General features: G+C 38.5%; 1 protein-coding gene across 1 annotated transcript; it reads left to right on the top strand.

The window, feature by feature from the left end:
- Positions 1–629: 629 nt before the first annotated feature.
- On the top strand, positions 630–22,370 carry ptk6b (PTK6 protein tyrosine kinase 6b). Its single transcript, XM_036591527.1, has 8 exons — positions 630–1,129; positions 9,700–9,821; positions 11,761–11,921; positions 14,562–14,730; positions 16,748–16,906; positions 18,957–19,138; positions 20,354–20,507; positions 20,738–22,370. The coding sequence occupies exons 1-8, from the start codon at positions 750–752 to the stop codon at positions 20,926–20,928; spliced, it is 1,518 nt and encodes a 505-aa protein (XP_036447420.1). The 5' UTR covers positions 630–749; the 3' UTR covers positions 20,929–22,370.
- The last annotated feature ends 133 nt before the right edge of the window (positions 22,371–22,503 follow it).

Raw genomic sequence — 22,503 nt, 5'->3', positions numbered from 1 at the left:
TTTACATAGAACAATGAACACTCAAAAGAAAAGAAGAAAAGGGTTATTTGCATCATGAAAGAGTTCTTCAGATTGATGGAGAATCTTTTGTATATGGTTTTATATAGAACCTTTTTGAAAAGGGTTCTATATAGCACCAAAAAGGCTGCTTCTATTGTTACACTCTGAAAAAAGATGGTTCTTCAAAGGTTCTTTAGTAGAGAAAATGGTTCTATATAGAGCCATAAACACTCAAAGAACCCTTTGCATGATTAAAGCGTTCTTCAGATTGATGGAGAATCTTTTGTATATGGTTCTATATAGAACCTTTTTAAAAGGGTTCTATGTAACACCAAAAATAGAATCTTTTTTTTTTTTTATAAAGGTTACATATAAAACCATAAACAACACATTCTTCATTTTCCATCAGTCTGAAGAACCATTTCACCATGCAAAGAACTGTTTAACCATGCCAGTGGTCCTTTGAGTGTTAATGGTTCTATATAGAACCATTGCCTTTACTAAAGAACCTTTGAGCTCAGTAACCAGCTTTCTAAGAGTGTAAGTGAGCAGATGTGGCTGAGTCGGCTAAACGGAGCTGGTTCCTTCCCTCTTCTCGGTGTGAGAGCTGTGCAGAAAGGCGGGGTAGAAAGGAGGAAGTTTGTGTCTTTTCCCGTCACAGTCGCTCTGCTCGCTCCTCGCTGTCAGACGCGTTCCTTGCATTCCCGTGGGAGAAGAACCTGCCCAGCCTCGGGCTGCACCTCGACCACATGGGGGAGTGCTGCCCGTGCTCTTGGCTCTCCGAGCTGTTGGACAGGTGCTTCGACAAGCGGAGGGACGTGGAGCCCGGTGGGAAAAACGAATACAGCGGAGCGTCTGAGCACTCCAAGCCGGAGAGGGAGGACATGGAGCGCGATGTTCTCACTCCTAATTACGCGGGTAATGGTGATGTGTACACGGCGCTGTGGGGCTTTGAAGCTCGGGCCGAAGAGGAGCTTTCCTTCCAGTCTGGAGACAGGTTCAGGATAGTCAGGCGCAGTGGAGACTGGTGGACGGCCAATAAGATTGACCGCTTTGGAAAAGTGCTGGCCACCGGCATCGTCCCTTTTAACTACCTGGAGCAAGGAGGAGAGGCGGTGGACGCGCAGCCGTGAGTACAGAGCTCTTCTTTTAGTTGCCTAAAATTGAAAAACTGGTCGAAAAAAAAGGAAGTTGGTGTTGCCCAAACGAGCGAGTGTAAGTGGTCAGCAGGGCTGGGCAAAATACTCTAAAAAGTAGCGATGGCTAAATACTGAATCTAAATATATTTCACTATAAAACATAAAAAGTAACATCCTACTCAGGCTTTAGCAGAGTTTAGTAACACTGAGATTAATAACTGATCAGATTGATTTATCAGTCTACTCAGACTTTAGCAGAGCTCAGTAACACTGAGATTAATAACTGATCAGATTGATTGATCAGTCTACTCAGGCTTTAGCAGAGCTCAGTAACACTGAGATTAATAACTGATCAGATTGATTGATCAGTCTACTCAGGCTTTAGCAGAGCTCAGTAACACTGAGATTAATAACTGATCAGATTGATTTATCAGTCTACTCAGGCTTTAGCAGAGCTTAGTAACACTGAGATTAATAACTGATCACATTGATTTATCAGTCTACTCAGGCTTTAGCAGAGCTCAGTAACACTGAGATTAATAACTGATCACATTGATTTATCAGTCTACTCAGGCTTTAGCAGAGCTCAGTAACACTGAGATTAATAACTGATCATCACATTGATTGATCAGTCTACTCAGACTTTATCAGAGCTTAGTAACACTGAGATTAATAACTGATCACATTGATTGATCAGTCTACTCAGGCTTTATCAGAGCTTAGTAACACTGAGATTAATAACTGATCACATTGATTGATCAGTCTACTCAGGCTTTATCAGAGCTCTGTAACACTGAGATTAATAACTGATCATCACACTGATTTATCAGTCTACTCAGGCTTTAGGAGGAACTTTGGTGTTTATAAATAAGCCGTTAATTTAGGTCCTCTTTAGAGTCCATCTAATAAGCCTTTAACACGTTTGCTACATGCCATAGGTAATATTTAATAGTTAAACAACCATTGATGGTGTTTCTTTTGAAGATGAATATATAAAATATATATATAATAAAAACTATATATAAAATAACTGTATTCTGAATACTGCCTTTTCAAAATGTAACTTGGACTGAATACACTTCATTTTTGTATGAAATTGAATATGCATTCCCACTGCATGTATTCTGACACTCTGGTAGCCTGAGGACGGAACGTGAAGCGTGGTGATTTTCGCTACGCAGTGGTGGAAATGTACACCAAATAGAAACAAGCAGGTTTTATGGAAAGTTTCCAAATTATATTTTTGTTTATATTGTTTACCAGTGGTCTCTTACCAGTAAAACTGATGGACAAAATCTACTCCTCTGAGTTACAGACACTGCACACTTACAAGCTGATATTACCTTACATCACATTACATTTACAGCATTTAGCAGACACTGTTCTCCAGAGCAACTTACGGAAGTGCTTTGTTGTCTACTCAGAGAAAGTATCCTAGCTAGTACAAATAGTTTAGAGCACAAACTACCCCTGAGCTCAGATACTGTTAAAAACAAGAGCCTATGTTGATACCTAGAGAAAAATTACTGCATATAATTACTGCAATTAGTGCTCAATTAAGTGCTGTAAAGAGAGATGTGTCTTCAGTCTGCGTTTGAAGACCACGAGAGAGTCTGTGGAAGTTCATCCCACCACCTGGGTGCCAGGACAGAGAAGAGTCTTGATTATTAGTATTATAGGATAATGTGTCATATACAGGACAGTATGTTTGTGGGAGAGTGTGCTATGCAGTAATATGGTACAGTGTGTTCTAAGGTATATTAAAGTATACCCTTGAAAAAATGATTCTTTGAGGTTTTTTTTAGTAAAGGCAATGGTTATATATAGAACTATGAACACACACGCTATATGAAGCTGCTCTAGACTGTTAGAAATAAAGGTTCTGTGCAGGTGCATTTTTCATTCATCAAGGTACAAACAATGTAAATGGACCCTCACAGGTACAACAGTGGTTTTAAGGTCTAATTGTGCACCTTAAATATGTTTTTCTCAACAGAAGGACGTATTTGTACCTTTTTATCAACTGATGTTTAAAACAGAACAGAAAAATATAAAGACTGGAGACGAGACGGGCTGTGTGGAGTCAATGCAACTTTAAAAATATATTTGCAATGGTTACGTTCCCTAATTAAAAGAACTAAGGACGCACCCTTGAGGGTCCCACCCCAGTGACAGTTTTTCTGAGAGTGTGTTTGTGCTACTTTTGATCTATAATACCAGAAGAACAGAATGAAAGTAAACACAGAAAATGAAGCGGGCTTGATAGGAACGACTAAAATGGAACTGAGTAAAAAATAGAATCCTTTCCTCACAAACGTACTTGTTCAGATGCAAATGTTGTGTTATTATCTAACAAAACAGAAAATAATGGAAATTAAAAAGCAATTCCATTTCTAATTATCCTCCCTTTATTTTTTGAAGTGTCAAAATGTATCATTCACTCTCCCGTCCATACAGTCCATGTATGGATATTAAAAAAAAACAACCCATTTTAAATGTTTGTCACAAAAAACAATGCTTTTGTTGTATAGTAAAGGCAATGGTTATATATGGTGATAGGCACTATAACAATATGTATCATTATTGTAAAAGATTCTGTCACAATACAATAAAATATGCTTTTCTGCACATATTGAGTATATCGTCAGTACTTGCAGAACACTGACCAGCTGCATGTTTTGTTATAGGGCAAAATTAATCCCGTTTAACTGGATTAAGGCAACACAGCACGGCAAATATTGAATAAAAATAATTGTATTCATAGTTTTTGATTGTATTATTTAAAATGCAGCAGCACTGCTTCTTTTTTCTTTGTTCCAACTGATCAGATATTTGAAAAAAACGAATATCATGAAAATTACTTAAAGTATCGTGATATATTTTTGCCATATCGCCCACCTCTAGTTATATAGATATATATAGAGCTGTAAACCCTCAACGAAGCATTTGAATGTTGTTTGCCATAATTCCCAAGTAAGATGGCTGCTGGCAAGTGCTGTCATCTGGAGTGCTGATGGAACTTAGTTTATGGCTTTTTCCTAAATTTTGTCAACTCTGGTTTTAGAAAGTCGCAAAACAAGTTTGTTCAGCGATTGCAAAACTTTCATTATGTGTCTGACCAGCAGATTTACAGTGCTGCAGTAAATTGGCATTTTGGCCGTGGACAGAGTTCATCTTGAAACATTTTTGTATCCAGCCTAGTGACAGATTAAGTGTGGCTCTAAACATCAAAGCAACTGAATGAACTACCTTATTATAGCAATATGTTTATTGATACTGGGGGATATAAATCAATGCCCCAGGCTAGGAGTGTTATCTCGGTGTGGACTGAAGGCGAGGGATAAGGCTGAGGTGTGTGTGCAGGCTGAGTACTTGCTCGGCTGAGAAGCCGGGAACTACAACAGGTGTTGGAGCAGCTTAAGCGTCAAGGAGAACATACACTCTTAGCAAAAAGGGCTCTACATAGTACCGAAAAAGGGTTCTTTGGCTTGTAACAGTAGTGGACCCCTTTTTGGTGCTATATGGAAACCTTTTCGAAAAGGTTCTGTATGGAATCACAGCACATTCTCAATCTAAAGAACCCTTTCATGATATAAAGAACCCTGTGATAATGCAAAGGGTTCTTTGAGTGTTCATGGTTCTATATAGAAAAATACTTTCTTTACTAAAGAACCCTTGAAGAACCATCTTGTTTAAGAGTGTAGTGTGAATTCACTTCTGAACACGAGGGGACTTTTCTTCATCTGAACACCAGAAGCCCTCGCCCGAAGATTAGCTCTTCTGTGTATCGCAGAACCTTGGCTGGACGACTCTATCAAAGACACTGAAATAGAGACTGAGAACTATGTTATTGTGCAGAGAGGCCGAAACCATAAGGCAGAGGAGTGTTTATATAAGAGCAGTTTTGGGCTTTAACGAAAGGGAGGATTTAAATCATGATCAAACTGAAGCTGTATGGTTAGATATTTTGTTGGAACATCCTGCAGACGTCCAGACCAAAGCCATTTTGATGACTTATTGGAGGACGTATGTGTGAGGTGTGGAGATTTCGTTGAAATGAAAGTGATTATTGTAGGGGATTTTAACACTGATGTTCAGAAAGTTGAACTTAATGGACACAAATCTTTGATGAATTTCTGTGGTTTGATCTTCATCAACTGATTAATGAACCAACACAAATTTGTTTCTCTAAGCAGACTGTAACTACACTTATTTTAGTGTCATAGAAGTCTAGGACAGTAAAGAGTGGTGTTATGCATTGTGGAGTAAGTAGTCATTGTGTCGTTTTTTGTGCAAAAAATATTAAGAAAAATGTGCTCAATTCAAAAAACACTATAAGGTCCTTAAAAAGGTATAGTAAGGAAGCATCAGAGGAATGTCTGAGTAAAATGGTCACAGGTATTGTATAGAGGTGGACAAAGCCTTGTCCGCTTTTAATATATTGTTGCTGCTGTCGGAACAAAACCTTGTATCTCCGTTTGTGTCATTTTTCAGTTTTTGACATAATTTGAAAATACCTGTTGCCCTTTACATTGTGTGTTAATTTCATGATCAGTGCGCCTAAAGAAACGGCCCAAAATGACTTGGAAAAAAGTCTGGTTCCATAGACTTACATTAAAAGCAGCGATGTTCTTAGAAGTGATAAGTAAACTTGCTCCATTAAGAAATGTGAGAATAAAGCAAAGAACCGAACCTTGGATGAAGAGTGAAATTTCGGAAGGAATTAAGAGGAGGAGATTGATCGAAATAAACAGGCTTATTTTAAAGAAAAGATAGGAATGACAGACAACCTTAAACAACTTGGTTATAGTAAGAGGCTCAGAACTAATATTACTAAGCAGTGATGTTAGTTTACAGTCTGAAAATAAGGTAACCTCACATAAGAAAGAGGTGGCAGAGACGGTAAATCATTTTTTTTTACATCAGTTGCAGGTAGGCTGGTGGAGAAGCTGCCTGGTCAGACCCCCTGGTACGGGGAGAGAAATGACCATTGTAAACAATATAGTGTAACAGCACATAGCTTCTCTTTTAGGCTGGTGTCTGAGGAAGTGGTGCTGGAGAAGCTCAAGACCATCAATTGTTTTAAAGCATCTGGTCATGATAATATTCCTGCTAGATTTTTAAGAGATGCTGCAGAGGTCATTTCCTCGTGCATTATGCATATAATAAGTGTGTCAATTCAGCACGGTTAATTTTCCAATCAGTTTAAAGGGGCAAGAGTGATTCCTCTTTCTGTAACTTGAATAAAGGAAACTATAGGCCTGTATCTCTTTTGAGGACCTTATCAGAGATAATGGAAAACCTTATTTATGAATTCCATTCTGGTATTTAGAAAATCTCACTCTTCTGAAACATGTTCATTTTATTTAACTGATTTTATTGAGAGTGAAATAGATAAAGGGGGTTTGTGTGGTTTGGTAATGCTGGATCTGCAGAAACCTTCTGATAATACTGACCACAATATTTTGTTGACTAAGTTCAAAGCTAAAGGTTTTAATGATAATGCTGTCAAACGGGTTGCTTCCTATTTGAAAAGATGTAAACTACAGGTGGATGTGTCTACCTAGATCTATTATCTGTGGGGTTCTCCAAGGAAGCGTTTTAGGGCCACTGTTTTTCCTTTTATATACGAATAATTTAAATCTGTATGTTAATGTGAGCTTTTTTGTATGCAGGTGATTCTGCAATTTTGTTTTCCCCTAAAGTCAGGTGTATTGTAGAATGTACACTGAATGAAGAACTTTTGACAGTTAGTAGGTGGATGTCTGAGAACAGGTTGTCACTTAGTTTGGGAAAACAATCTATTTTGTTTGGTATATGGACAAAATTACAAAAATAATTGGGTTTCAAGGTAGTTGTTGGAGAAACTGTAATAGAAGAATTCAGTTAATTATCTAGGCTCTTGGATAGTTACATGTCAGGAGAGAGCCAGGCAGATAAGGTTTTAACTAAAGTTAATCATCGCCAGAATTTTGTATAGACAAACAGTGGTTACCCTGGCGGAAGTTTTGGTGCAGTCTTATTTTGATTATGCTTGCTGTTCGTGGTATGATGGTATTTCCGAGCACACAGGCTTCAAACTTCTCAGAACACATTAGTTATTTTAAACCGTCCTATTAGAACTCATCTGGAATTGTCTCAGTATGAAAGCCTTGGTTGGTTAAAAGTTCACGGTGGAGTCGCCCTGATTGTGTAATGTATATAAGATTGTACATGGAGCTGTTCCTCTGTATCTCAAAAATGATTTTCACATATGTTCTACCAGAATAAGGTCCACAGATTTGGTTCCTCCTTGTTTTAAAAGTAAAGTGAGTAGAGACACTTTCATGTGTGTAGCAGCAACTTCGTGGAACCGATTACCAGGAAGTTTTAAAATGGTTTACAGCCTGCGAGGGTTTAGACATAACATTAGGAAATGGTCAAGTAAGAGAAGAACATATGGGTTTAAAGATGTTGAGTGCTTTTATTGTTAATTTTAATTGATTGTAGTGATATGGATAGTGATTTTGTATTTTGGTGCCATGTTTACATCTGCTGCCTACTGTTGGATTTGTTTGCTTAAGTGACCACCATGGAATTTTTTGTGTTATCCCTGACTGTTCCTGTTTTTACTACATGCATTGCCTCATTTGAAGTGTGGTGAATGCTATTTATTTTAAAAATATGAAATTGTCTAATATACAGTCAATCAATCCTTAGGTCAATTTAAAATTTAAGAGGTTAAATTAACCCTGTTGTACATGGTTCTTTAAAGAAGCTTTTAAAATGGGTCTATATAACATCAAAAAGTGTCACACAACATATTTGGTACTATGTAGAACTGCTAAGAGAACATTATAGTACAGTGTGTTCGAAGGGATAGTGTGCATGGTGATGTGAAACACAATGAAGTCAGCACATTTAAAGGCGATCCCACATTTTAACTCAAATAACAACAGTCTGTTATACAGAAAACTTCATATAGCCCACATATTACTCAACTGTTTTAAGTTACGAGAACTTTTTTTAAAGATTTCGTACACTCAAAAGGCATTTCTGAGTTGAATCAACGCACACTTAGTCACTTAGGCAGCTTTGAAACTGCCACATTCAAAAACTGAAACTGCATCGTAGGTTTTGTATCTCCCTCATTAATGTTACTTAACAGACGTGTGTAACTAAGTTAAACTAAGTAAGCTGTGTTGTTTCAATGTAATACAGTGATGATTTTTTGTTAATACAATCTTATTGGGTAAAACACTTCTTTCCCATGAGCTCACGGATCCATCTGTTTGCAAACTGGGTGTTTCTTTCCCCGTGTTTTACTCACCATCAATGTGTTTTATATTCCACTCAGGCTACCATCCCTTCACATCTATTTCCCTTAGCCGCCTGGCCTCGTGTTGCTGGCTAAAAGGGCGAGTCATTGTTTTCTCTGCTGAGTTTGAGTCTGTGCTGAAGGGTGACCACATTCACACTAAGGGTTAATCGAGTGTTTGAAAACTGGTCAGTATTACTTCATCAGAAAAAGTGACATAATTAGCGATTAATTTAGCTATAAATCTATAAATTGGGATTTTAGGTTTGATTAACTCCAAAGTTAAATTAAACCAATAAGAATTTATGAGTTGCAGAAACATGCACTTGTGTTAATCCAACACAAAACATTTAAGTTATTCTAACATGCGCTGTTCAGTATCTTAGGTCATTTGGGTTTGTTCACCAGGTTACAGGTTACCTCAGATTTTTTTATGTGACCTTATTTGGCCTAACATACATACATCATCTAAACCGCTTATCCTTCTGGGCCGCGGTGGGGTGCTGAAGCCTATCCCAGCTGTCATTGGGCAGAAGGCAGGATACACCCTGGACAGGTCGCCAGTCCATCACAGGGCTATTTGGCCTAACAGTATGGAATAAAAGTAATCCGATGCAAATACTCAAAAAATGGTAAATGCTTTTGCTTTGTTTCTCTCCACACCAGCATTTAAACCTGCTTCTGAATCTTATTATAAAGATGTCTTTCATTAAGTATTTAAAATTGTTAATATAGCCAAGACTGACAGACTGTCTGCCTTTTAAACTGTATAACGTTTTTTTTTTTAAAACATGGATACAAGGTATACCGATAGAGTGTTCACATCTATATGCATTGCTTCCTGTTGATTTATCATAGCAATATAAATCCCTTAAAGTTCATAATCATCACAAAATCTCCCAAAGTGTCTATTAAAGACATGCCAAAATTGGTCATAGATGTATAATATCAATCAGCTTCTAATATCAGTTTATAAGCCTGCAGTGTGAGTTAGTGGTGCGGCTGTTGTCTGTCAGTTTTATTGGTAAGAGCACACTGGTAAATAAACACAAACACCAGCTCTAGAAGCTCTGGACGAGATCCACTTCAGAGTTTGTCAGCTTCATCTTGAATGGAAACTCATTTTAGTATCACTTGGAAACTTTTCATTCAGAGGTTCTGGGAGGTGAAATCATGACGTCTGTTTGGCCTCTAAACCTGAATGACTTCGCTGAATGCTTGTCTTGAATTTAGTTTTTAAAGATGTCTGCTGATTCTTTTCAGATGGTTCTTCGGCAAGATGAACAGGTTTGAATCTCTCAGCCATCTCATGTCAGCGGAGAACAACGATGGAGCTTTCCTGATACGAATCAGTGAGAGTGACAACGTCAGGCATGTGCTCTCAGGTGTGTCTGAGTGTGTGTGTGTGTGTGTGTGTGTGTGTGTGTTTGTGTGTTTCAAGGCTGGTTTTGTTTAAAAATGAGAACAGACAACACAGGAAGGATGGTGGAACCTCTGGTTTTGTTTTAATTGAGGGCGTGTTAGTCTAACACATTTCTATTCCTTCTGACGATCAAGACTCTGTAGACAGACTAACCAAAAAAACATAAATACTCAGAGAAAGCTGCTTTATGCTAAACTTGTTTCTTTAGCTTCAGATACCAAACCTAAAGTAGGAGACCTGGGTGTGATCTTAGACTCTGAGCTCTGTTTATCCCGCATGTAAACACAGTCACTAAAGTAGCTTTCTATCATTTGAGAAATATCACTAAAGTTCGGCCTTTTATATCTCAGAGCGACGCAGAGAAACATGTTCATGCATTTGTTACAAACAGAGTTGATCACTGTAATGATCTTCTTACTGGACTTCCTAAGAAAACTATACATCCCTTACAGCTCATACAAAATGCAGCAGCACGGATCCTAACAAAAACAACACAGAGAGATCAGATCACTCCCATTTTAAAAGACTGGCTGCTTGTATCATTCAGGATAGATTTTAAAGTTCTGCCACTAGTTTTTAAGGCTCTAAATGACCTTAAAGCACCGCTTACATCACAGAGTGTCTGTCTGGTTATGTTCCAGCATGTGACCTTAGATCTGCAGATACTGACTTTCTGCAAAAACTGTAAAATACAGAAAACGTGGAGAGACCCTTTCAGTTATTCTGCTTCTAAACTGAACTCCATTCACCTTATATTAGACAGTCAAGCTCAGAGCTCACTTTTAAGAAGCTTCTAAAAACGTCTCTCTAACTCAGCATTTAATTAAAACTCTACGTCTCATGGTGTTTATCTTCTAATTCGATCTGTGTCATTTTTTTTACATGATTCTAAATTAATACATATAATTTCTTGTATTACTGTAATGCTTTATCACCTGTCTGAGAAGCACTTTGAGCTGCCACTGGCATAAAACGTGCTATATAAATGAAAATTATTACACTATCATTATTATTATCAGATTTAAAATTCCACATGACTGTAGATCCTTATTGAAATAAGAGTGGATAAGAAGGCCGCACTGTATGATCTGCTGTTAATTCACCTCTAGCTTATTAGTTGATGTTGTTCATGATGAGATTTCATCTACAAAGTTACAAGAGGCAATTAGTGAAACCACCAAAGAATAAGTATTATTTCTGCAGTGCTCAGGCTGGTACCAGATACATTACTGCTGGCTAGTCCTGATATATGAAGGCTCCAGTTTGGGGCTCATCACGCACAACAGAGAAGTCCTTAGTCAGCCATACCGACATGTCATGGCTTACTGACATGAGCAGTGTGAATAACACTGTGGCGACATATTTCTTGACATATTTTGTCTTATTCCTGAAAAACTACCATAGACTATCAGCATGATCTTCTTGACAATAACTGTGTGCAGCAGACATTCATTTAAAACTCTCATGCTCGCCCACTCACAGCTGTTTCTGCCATTTTTCAAATGGTTTTCAAAACCTGTGCTGTGCGTGAGGGACTGTAGGTGTAGGTGAAGGTGGGGAAGGAATGCTGAGTCTTTTAAATTCAGAAATGAAGGTTGCCTTTATTAGCCACATTCGCAGCATCCTACAAAATGGGCTTCCACTGACAACAGCAGGCAACCTGCATCCTTGACTATGAGACGTCTTCTGTGTAAAAATATCCAGGCACCTGTTTGTCCAACGTTTCTTTGAAATAAAGGGTATTTAGACAGAGAATTGGTCCACCTTTACTGCAGTAACAGCTCAGTTAGAAATAAGACATCGCCACATTGTTGTTAGTGTTTGTCTTAACTATTGGTGTTTGTCTTGTTGGCTGATACTTGTCCTGACTTTTTCTCCCCACACTGTTTCTGCTGTATCAGTTAAGGTGAAGAACAGAGTGAAGCACTTTAAGATTTACCAGACGGAGAGTGGATTCTACGTGGAACAAACATGGAGTTTCCCCACTTTACCGAAGCTCATTGAACACTACCAGACTCATCGACTTGCCTCTGTGGACAGACTCGGAAAACCATGCATCAGGGTGAGAGAGCGCACAACTCACTCTCTCTCTGTTTTCTCTCGCTTTCTGTCTCTTTCCCCTCTCTCTCTGTATTTCTCTCTCTCACTCTGTCTTTCCTTTCTCTCTCCCTTTGCGCTTTCCCTCTGTCTGTCTCTTTCCTCACTCTCTCTTTCCTCTTTCTCTTTGTCACTCACTCTTTTCTCTTCTCTCCCTCTGGCTGTCGCTTTCTTCTTTTTCTCTCAACCATCTTTTTCCTTTCCACTCACCCTTATCTATCGCTCCCCTATGTCTGCACTGTCTTCGTCTTTCCTTTTTCTTAAGTAAAATTAAAACATAAGAGGAAATTTAAAACAAAGCACTTAAGTATTATTAGCTTATTAAGGATAAAGTGCAGTAAGAAGGGAGAAAAAACAGAAAAAGGGAATTAAAGGTAAAGTGTATTAAGAATAAAGCACAGGTCTTAGAGCTCAATCATACACACATGAAAAGAGAAATGTTTTAACCTGGATTTAAGAAGGGCTACATTTGGGGTTCATCTAGATCCCATGTGTCAAATTTCAGCCCACAAAATTATTTTAGTTTTCTATTAATACTAGCCCGTTTTCCAGTTATCTGCACTGCAATCCCCAGCATACACTGCAATGTAATGTGCGCTTCCACACCCTCCTCTGCCAACAACAATCTATAGGACAGCAGTTACACCACAGTCCTACCACACCAGTCATATCACCAAATACACTAGCTGCATTTCAGCAGGCCAACCAATATAAACACCTGGCTAGCTGAAAAATGACGAAAAGAAAAGTGGACAGTGAATGCAGGGGTTTTCAAGACCAGTGGGAGCTCGAATACTTTTTTACTTCCAATAAGTATAAACCCGTCTCTCTTGATTGTGGAGATAATGTGGCCGTAATGAAGGAATACAACATTAAGCGTCATTATGATTTTGAATAAATAATGGCCAGTTTGGGTCATAGCAAAATGAAAACATAGGCGTTCTCTGGCCCACAGATTTGTTGAGATTTTTTATATGGCCCCCTCTGGGCTCTAATAGCTGTCCATATATGTAATTGTGTCAAATTTAAGTTCTTACATTTGTGTCAAATACATATTGAAATATATTGCAAACATGATACATACTTTAAAAAATGAATAGAAATATGTTTCATTTGCATATGAGTCTGTCTGTCTGTCTTTCCTCTTTTTCTCTCTCTCTACCATCTTTTTCCCTTCTGCCAAAGCCATATTTCTCTCTCCACTACGTTCCTCTGCACTGTTTTTCACCCTTTTCTCTCTTCACCTCAAGTCGGTTTTTCAGTTGCACAAAAAGACAAGAAGGGAATAAGCGATTATAGTTTTCTTCAGTCATTTTTTTTGGCTGGGCCTTCCAGGCAATAAAATAATATGGGAAACAATTTAAGGCTGAGAATAGACACTATATAGACAAAAGTATTGGGGCACCTACACATTACACCTAGGAGCTTTTATGACATCCCATTCTAAATCCCTAGACATTAATATGGAGTTGGTCTCCCTTTGCAGCTATAACAGCTTCCACTCTTCTGATTTTGGTCATGCTGGAACAGAAAAAGTTCTACCCCAAACTGTTTTTCACACAAAGTTGGAAGCATATGATTGTCCAAAATTTCTTGGTCTGCTGAAGCATTAAGATTTCCCTTCACTGGAACTAAGGGGTCTAGGCCAACCCCTGAAAAACAACCCCATAGCATCATCCCTCCTCCACCAAACTTTACAGCTGACGCAAAGCAGTCAGGCAGGTAACGTTCTCCTGGCATTCGCCAAACTCAGCCTCGTCCATCAGACTGCCAGATAGAGAAGCATGATTCATCAATACTACAGTGGTGGTGCTTTACACCACTCCATCCAACACTTGGCATTGTGCTTGGTGATGTAAGGCTTGCATGCAGTTGCTCAGCCATTTAAACTCATGCCATGAACTTCCCGGTGCACAGTTTTTTTGCTGATGTTGATGCCAAAGGAGGTCTGAAACTCTGCAGTTATTGAGTCAGCAGAGCTTTGGCAACTTTTACTGCACAATGTGTCTCAGCACACTATGACCTGTTCTGTAACTTTACGTAGCTGAGTTGCTGTGGTTCCTAAACGCTTCCCCTTTTCAATAATACCACTCACAGATGATTGTAGAATATCTAGGAGTGAATCATTTTGCAAACTGAGGTGTGTCCCAATACTTTTGTCCATATATTGTATTATAAAAAACATGCTGTACACGATAAGATGACAAGCACTTTACAACTATACTGCAGGCCTAATTATCTCATAAGAATAATAGAGCCTAATTATCTCATAAGAAGTTCTACCCCGAAGAAAAAGTTCTACCCCAAACTGTTTTCCACACAAAGTTGGAAGCATATGATTGTCCAAAATGTCTTGGTCTGCTGAAGCATTAACATTTCCCTTCACTGGAACTAAGGGGTCTAGGCCAACCCCTGAAAAACAACCCCATAGCATTATCTCTCCTCCACCAAACTATACAGTTGGTGCAAAGCAGTCAGGCAGGTAACGTTCACCTGGCATTCGGCAAACTCAGCCTCAGCCATCAGTATAAAAATAGTTTAGCTCCTGCCTAGCGGAGCTACAGTTTCCTGAAAGTGAATTTTATCTAACACTCTTCGTCCTCAGAGAGAGCCACAGCCTCAGGACCTCTCTCACACCACAGTGGACGAGTGGGAGCTCCCTAAAGAGGACTTTACTTTGGAGGAGCAGCTGGGCAGCGGCTACTTCGCCGACGTTCATCGCGGCAAGTGGAAGAACCGCATCAACGTAGCTATTAAAATTCTCAAAACCAATGGTAAGCATCCATCCTGTTCCATCCACGCACACACACACCTTGGATCCACAGCTGGTAAACACCACAGAGATACTCTTAGGTCCTTTAATTACATAAAGTCAGTTGTAGAAATTTTGGCACCCTAGGTAACGATGGGTGAAAAGGTTGTGAAAAATGTCTTTGTGGGTAATTAGATCAATCTCACACTGAAAATAGGAAAACAATTCAAACTTTAATTGTGAAGTAAGTTAGTCTAATAAAAAAAAAAAGGAAAAAAAAAACTTATGAAAAAGTGTATATTGACGGCTCTTCAATGTAGAATCACTTCATATCCTCCAGGGCCTTAGCTCCTGTCTTTTGGACTCTCCTCTTCAGCTCAGTCACATGCCCCATCCCCCTGCTTCAAATTTTAAAAGCTTGATTCTGTGTTCACTGAATCGTTTTGTGTGGAATTGAATCATGATCATGGTGGAAAATCCAATCACAACCCAGTTCCCAGTTTTAGCTTTATGCCAGAAACTTTTATCTAAAAGTCTCCTGACAGATCATGGGCTCTGTGATACCATGTATCCTAATATACTTCCAACGGTCTTTGGAAGAAAAATAGCCCCAAAACATTATACTTAACATACTTAACATACTTAACGGTGTGGATGGTGCTTTTTCTGTAAAACCATCTTTTTATTTACACCACGTCAGGTGTTTGTTGCCAAAAACCCCTTTTTGTCTCATCTCACAAAAGAACTTAATGTCAGTCTAAGTTCCAGTAGTGTCTATTGAACTCCAGGCACTTATGTTTTTTGGTTAGATTAAAGAAAAGGCTTTCTTCTGGCCTGCCTTCCAAACAGTTTGTAAGCAAGGAGGTGGCATCTTATTGTAGTGAACCTTAGAGAAATATTTGCCTGTCTTAACCATCCTCCTCCCTGTGCATAGGAGTAAAACAAACATGCATCCTCCTCCAGGCAGGTTCACTTCAGCTCCAGTTGTTTTAAATTTCTCAATTATTATCCTAACAGTGGATTTGGGTATTTTCTGTGTGTAGCAATCGCCTTTATGATTGATTTATAAAGATCAAATCACTTTAGTCTCATTTAATTTGCATACCATCTAATCTTCCCTATGTTGATGAATGACTAAGGGGATCTGGCCTTTGTGCCATCTTATATTCATAACCCAGTGGAAGAGAAAAAGGAAGTGAAGGATGGCTGTTGAGGAGTTCCTGAACACTCCAGTATATTAAAAAAAAGGGAAATATAAATGTGAACATGCCTCAGCTACATTTTGATTAGAGGGATTTCTGGGTGTGTCCAATAATTGTGATGTGGCTTTCTTTAAAAGGAGTTTTTCGGGTTAAATTTACTTCAAATAAAAGGAGAGATTGGGCTAATTAACCACAAACACTTTTTCATGACCATTTTTAACCATCTTTATCAAGGGTGCCAATATTTATGAAACTAACTGCATATACTCTCTGAGGTTTGCATGCAAGCTGAATAAAGAGACATATGTTGACTTCATAGGTTGTTTATACATTAAAGGACACCATTCATTTATTTAAAGGCTAAAGCGACGACACTCCTGCATCCCTCAGCTCACTGTTATCGTTCTGTGCTTAGAGAAGAGCTTTAAATATGAAAATGATGTTTTCCTGTTATGAGCAATGGCTTAAAAAAAAGTTCCAGTCATTTTTAAGCTAAAAATATGATAGGCAGAAGAAGCCTCAGCTGATAGTGAAAGAATGTCGTCTCACTTGTCCTTCAAGATGGTTTTTATGCACTAAATCGTTCTTTAGCAAACCTTCCTATCAGCTCATCTGCATTAGGTTTGGGTTGGTTTCACTGTGTCCAACTTTGCATTTTTTAAATGCTTAGGAACATAAAATGGGAGTTATACACAGACTGATGTCTCATATATCGTATGCTTCTTTTTCAATCTCTTGCCTGCTCTCTTTCACATTAAGCGATGAACGCTGCGTTCTTTCAAAAGCTGTTCAATTGTTTTTTTATTCATCTTTGCTATTTTAATCTCTGCCTCTCAGCGTCTTTGAACCAGCGCGAGTTTCATATGGAGGTTCAGGTTCTGAAAAGATTGCGTCACCGGCACCTAATCTCGCTTTTCGCCATTTGCACTTCCTCCTCCCCGTATTACATCATCACTGAGCTAATGGAGAAGGGCAACCTGCTGGACTTCCTCCGCAGTAAGTCATCATTCACACCCCGCTCTGCCTGTGACCGCGCCAAAAACTATTATTAAACTGACCTGTTCGTTTGGTTTCTGCCATATACTGTCGCGCTGACAAAAAATGTATGTCACAGAGCTAAAAAGACTAGTTAGATGACATCTCAAATTTTGTCCATATTTTACATCAATTTTATTTTTTTTTTTGCTCTTTATAACCTCTTAAATGGACAGAGCTTGAACTTAAAGGAACAGTTTGGTAAAAAATCTGGTTTACCTGACTTTCCACTTACCCCAAATACAGTCGATTAGCCAAGACATGATTGGGGTCCAGATTTTACTTCTTTAATTTAGAACTGGAGCTGCTAGGATAATGTTGCTAGCAAACACTGGAAGTTAATAGTCACCCAAAACCGTTTCTGTAAATACATCCCCAAAACTTGTCTCAACTCGCTCAACCACATCTAGGTCTTAATTCAGGGCGTACTTACCTTGGATTCACTTCTTTTTTATAAAAAAAAGTGGTACAGCTGTAGATTTTAGAATATCCTGCTGGAGACTAAATCATCAGGTGAAAAATGATTACAAGCAGAGATTTTGCTCAGCTTTACTGAATGCCTCTCTTGCTAGTTTGCACTTCATTGACAAAAGCCACAATTTGCATGTGTCCACATCAGTAGGAAATTGGTGGTAACATAACCTACTAGACTACACGTCAAGTCAAGTCAAGTCAAATTTATTTATATAGCGCCTTTTACAACAGATGTTGTCACAAAGCAGCTTTACAAAGAATCCGGGTCCCCCCAGTGAGCAAGCCTTGGTGACAGTGGCAAGGAAAAAGTCCCTCAACAGGAGGAAGAAACCTTGAGAGGAACCAGACTCAAATAGGGGAACCCATCCTCCTCTGGTCGATACCGGATAACAGCACAGACACAAAACAGCATAAGTAGATACAGTTTAACACCACTGTGCAGTGCGCCGGCCGCATCTGAGGTCAGACCCTCTTAGGCAGCCGCTCAGCTTAGGAAAAGAGGGTAAGAGGGACATAGTTAGGAAAACAAATTAACCAAAGGTTGATTTCTTTGTTCTGGAAAAAAAAATGGAACACATCACTTCATTTTCATAGGATCATCGTCACTGCAACTTCTAACTCTTCTACTTGAAGCTAAGTAAACCTTAGGTATTAGTGTGCTACGTACCTGTTTAGTAACGTTTTACAACGTTACACCCCTGCGCCCTCCCAGAGTTTGAAGGCACAATAGCACCGGAAAGCACGACATTATATGGATGATAATGTAGTTTCAGTGTTGGCTCAAATTTGTAAATAAGGTCTATCTATGTTACTTTACTAAAACTTTTTTAAAACAAATTTATGTTGCTTATCAACATAGTTTGAAGCAAATATATGAAGATTTTGGCATGAATTTGTGAAAGTGGTTTTGGGTGACTACTGACTTCCAGTGTTTGCTGGCATTGTTTGCCTAGCAGCTCCAGTTCTTAATTAAAGAAGCAAAATTTTCACACCAAACATGTCTTGGCTGATCAAACTGCATTTAAGATAAGTGAAAACTCATGTTAATTATATTTTTCACTTAACTATTCCTTTAAAAATACACTGTAAAAAATGGCTCATCAGATCAACATAAAAATGACTTAATGTGTAAATTAACCAGGTTTGTTCAGCCAAAATAAATACTTTGAATGAACAATTCTTTGAATCAATGTCATTTTTTGAGTTGAATAAAATGAGTTTAATTGCTTTTTACTACATGAAGTCATTTTGTAGGTTGATCTGATGAGACTTTTTGTACAGTGTAACTTGACCAGTTTGCATTTGTATTCCATAAAATCACTAAATAATAAAGCTCAAGGGTTTTGAATGGTCACTTTATCCATCTATCAGCACTGTGAGCTCATTTTCACTCAAAGAAGCTGTAATATTATTTCATGAAACACAGTTTCTACAGACTTATCTGGTTATATTCAGTAATTAAACATAAGTAATTTATTTGTCAGTCTGCCTGCCTCCTTGCCTCGCTGTTAGTCTCTGCTGTGCTTATCTTTATCAGGTAAAGAGGGCGGGACTTTAGACCAGGTGAATTTGATTGACATGGCGGCCCAGGTGGCTGATGGGATGGCGTATCTAGAGGCGCACAACAGTATTCACAGGGACCTAGCGGCCCGGAATGTGCTCGTTGGTGAGGGATATATCTGCAAGGTGGGAGACTTCGGCTTAGCACGAGTCATCAAGGCAAGTTCACTCAGCATTGTGATTGTAAATTTTCTACAAAGTCTGTATCTGTCATGCAGGGATTGGAGTCTAGAAACTGGACTGTAAAACCAAAGATTCCATATTTTAGCACAGAACTGTCAGCCTTTTCCACATCAAGCCCACCCATTTATCACTAGAAAGCATTTGGCCCAAAATAAAAAAAAAACAAAACTAATTTTTGCTTCAAATTTTCATTTTTGGGCAATTTCAAGACAGACTGCAGTACTGCTGCAATATCAAACATATCAACAGATTAGGATAATATAAGTGTGTTTTATAGCAGAAATCAGGCAGAATAGTGGCAAAAAAGTATGATGTTTCTGCGATGCAGTTTTTACTGCATACGCTTTTTTACAATTTTACGTTTATATTATTTTTTTTGAGATGAGCAAAAAAATTGTGGAAGCTACTTTGTGTGGCTTTGCCGCAGGACTTGTATTAATTTTATGTAATGTTTAAAGACAAATTTCATTCTTATTTTTAAGCATTTTTGGTTCTTATGACATCACAAAAACACTGAATTCGAAACAAGCAGTGTAGGTTCCTTATGTGGCCTTTATGGACTGGAAAGTGAGTGGTACATTTTCAGATCTTTGAGTGTTTATATACTGTATCAGATTCTTAAATTTTTTCATGAAATGTTTTTTTTGTTTTTTTTTACCCATCTTTGCCAAGGTTGCCATTCATTTTGAAGCTGACTGTATTACAGTACAGCATAACACTTTCCACTCATTTCAATATTTTTTTTATTTCAGACAATTAAGTACTACTCTGTGTAAATATCACTGTTGTCGGAGGAAAACCTTGTATTTTTGTCATTTCAGTTTTTGACATATTTTGAAAATGCCTGTTGTTCTTTACATTGTGTGTAAATTTCATGAAGAATGGACCAAAAGAAACAGCCCAAAATGACTTGGAAAAACATCTGGTTCCATTGACTTACATTAAAAGTAGTTTTTTTTCTTTTTCCTGTAAATGTATCATTTTGAAGACACAAGGTTTTCTTCCGAAAGCAGCAATATTTTTATTTACTAACATTATATAGTTTATATCTAAAAGACTTTTGTCACCACTGTCCTTGAATTACTTTAAAGTGCATTAAAGCGTAGGAGAACATTCAGAAGAGTTAGAAGAGTTACTGCTAGTCCACTGTGTTTGAGTAAATCATGTTCACAGTAGGCCTTTCTCCTGTAGGAACCAATCTATGTTTCAGAGGAAAAGAAGATTCCCTACAAGTGGACGGCTCCTGAAGCCATCACCCACGGCCGGTTCTCTCATAAATCCGACGTCTGGTCATTTGGCATTTTCCTGTATGAGACTATTACCTATGGTGGAGTTCCATATCCAGGTAGACTATGTTGCACTTTTAGTTATGTCTAGCATTTAAAAGCAGGTTGTAAAATAGCCTACTTTGCAACAGATGTAAAATTGATCAGAGTGTGGATCTAATCACAGCACGGTGCTCTGGAGCAAAACAAATGGGCCTGTATGTCATTTTTTAAACATAAAAATAAAAACGAAATAATTTAAATGAGCTAAGTTGGATATTTTTGCTTAATTAACTTTGTCGTGTTATAGGTTTCAGTTCAAGTGAGGTGGTGCATCAGATCACCCATTACGGCTACAGGATGCCGTCCCCCCCTAAATGCCCTCGCCTCGTTTATGACATTATGCTGTCCTGCTGGAGTGAAGTGCCAGATGACCGGCCGAAATTCCAAGAGCTGAAATCTGATCTGGAAAACATCAACCGCTACACAGAACTTGACTAATCCTTCCTGCTTGAGTCCAGTCACTGGAGTCCTTCTACTGGAAACATTGCTCCTACTGTATATCACCAGCAGAGGGCAGCACAGACTCACAGGAAGACCAGGCTTGGACCAAAGTACGAATATAGAAAACACCAAAGGATTTGATCGAGGGGTTGGCTGTTGGTAAAGCCAGCTGCCCTGTAATCTGTTAAGGATTGTAATTCCTATAAGACTGTGGCAAACCTAAAATAATATCATATCCATTATTCGACTGACTGCATTTAAATGCAAGACAGTCCTATAATGAATATAAAGACACATAAGCACTTTTATAACAATTGTCACATTATATTCATTGTGCATTAATAATGTTTAGTAAGGTTTTACACATATGATGAAGGGCTGCTGTGCTGGGAAGATGATGTTAGAAGACGCCAGTCACCAGTTTACTTTAACAGACGCGATGCACTGCATTGACCAGCAACAGTAACTGGAGAGGCTGTCATTTAAGTTACACTCTCATTATCAAGTGTACTGCTGTCGCCAAGCCTCTAATGGAGATGAGACCTGAGATTTTTTCAGTGCTGAACGTAATTAAATACAGAAACAGGAACTTTACAAGTACAACTTGCTTTTCCATGTGCTTATGCATGCAAGCCTATTAAAATAGCTTATCATCTTTGATGCTCAAACTGGACACAGAACAGGAAACTATTCTAGGCTGACAAGACAGGCACTGTTGCCATCACAGCAATAATTTAATAAGGCGTGGTTATTTTCTAAACATGTGGGCCAAACCGCTTTTTATCGTGCTGGTTGTGCTCACTGTGCGCTCTACAGGGCATGAAGATGTCCTTGCAGACCTGTTCATGCAGTGAGAGCATGACTGAGTGTAAGATGAGTTTTGACAGATAGCTGCTGTCATCGTAGTGGTCAGATGAGGTTCAGGCTTGCTGGGGGATAGCACCACTGTCTGCCAGAACTAAGAGCCCTTACTCAACCCATGTGGACACTATATGCCACTGAAAGCTTATTAAAGCTATAAGCTATAAGTTTTGCCAAGGGGAAAGAGAAATTCCAGAACTTTCTGCAGAATCAACGAATCAGAACAACACCATTCAGAATGGTCAGAAACCTACCGAGTAAGAAATATTCACAGTGGTGTTCGTTCGCTGACATCTGAAGAGGTCAATGCCTTTAAAAGTAATCTCACACAAAGTTGATACATAAAATGGTTTATGTATATGTTACCTGATGCCTGAAAGATTGTTTTATGATATAGTTTTGGCCTAAAACTATTTTTTGAAGCCATTCACAGTGGAGAGGCCCATGCAGAATATTAGGAAGGATATGACCCATAGAAAACCCAATTTTACCTTTTTTTCTTTTTTAAATTTACCAGTATTATCAACATTACATATAAAACTAAGACAGGAGGTTCACTGGTGGTTTTGGATAGTAAATAGAATGGCTATATTTATGTTGTAGACATCGTGACCCCTGGTTCCTATCACCACCACTGTAAAGACATCTGAGTCTGTGAATTTCTCTACCATTAACCATTTCACATCAAACCACGCTGAATGACTTTGTTTA

The sequence above is a fragment of the Colossoma macropomum genome, unplaced genomic scaffold (genome assembly GCF_904425465.1).
Source record: "Colossoma macropomum unplaced genomic scaffold, Colossoma_macropomum, whole genome shotgun sequence".
Lineage (NCBI taxonomy): Eukaryota > Metazoa > Chordata > Actinopteri > Characiformes > Serrasalmidae > Colossoma > Colossoma macropomum.
Note: the sequence above shows the minus strand (reverse complement) of the source record. Positions and strands in the feature narration are given on the sequence as shown.

Bases quoted from the DNA above. Each gene is read 5' to 3' on its own strand.
- ptk6b (XM_036591527.1), top strand. From the start codon at position 750: ATGGGGGAGTGCTGCCCGTGCTCTTGGCTCTCCGAGCTGTTGGACAGG. The intron at 14,731-16,747 runs GTAAGCATCCAT...TCTGCCTCTCAG, and splicing joins TAAAATTCTCAAAACCAATG to CGTCTTTGAACCAGCGCGAG. The intron at 19,139-20,353 runs GCAAGTTCACTC...TTTCTCCTGTAG, and splicing joins GCTTAGCACGAGTCATCAAG to GAACCAATCTATGTTTCAGA.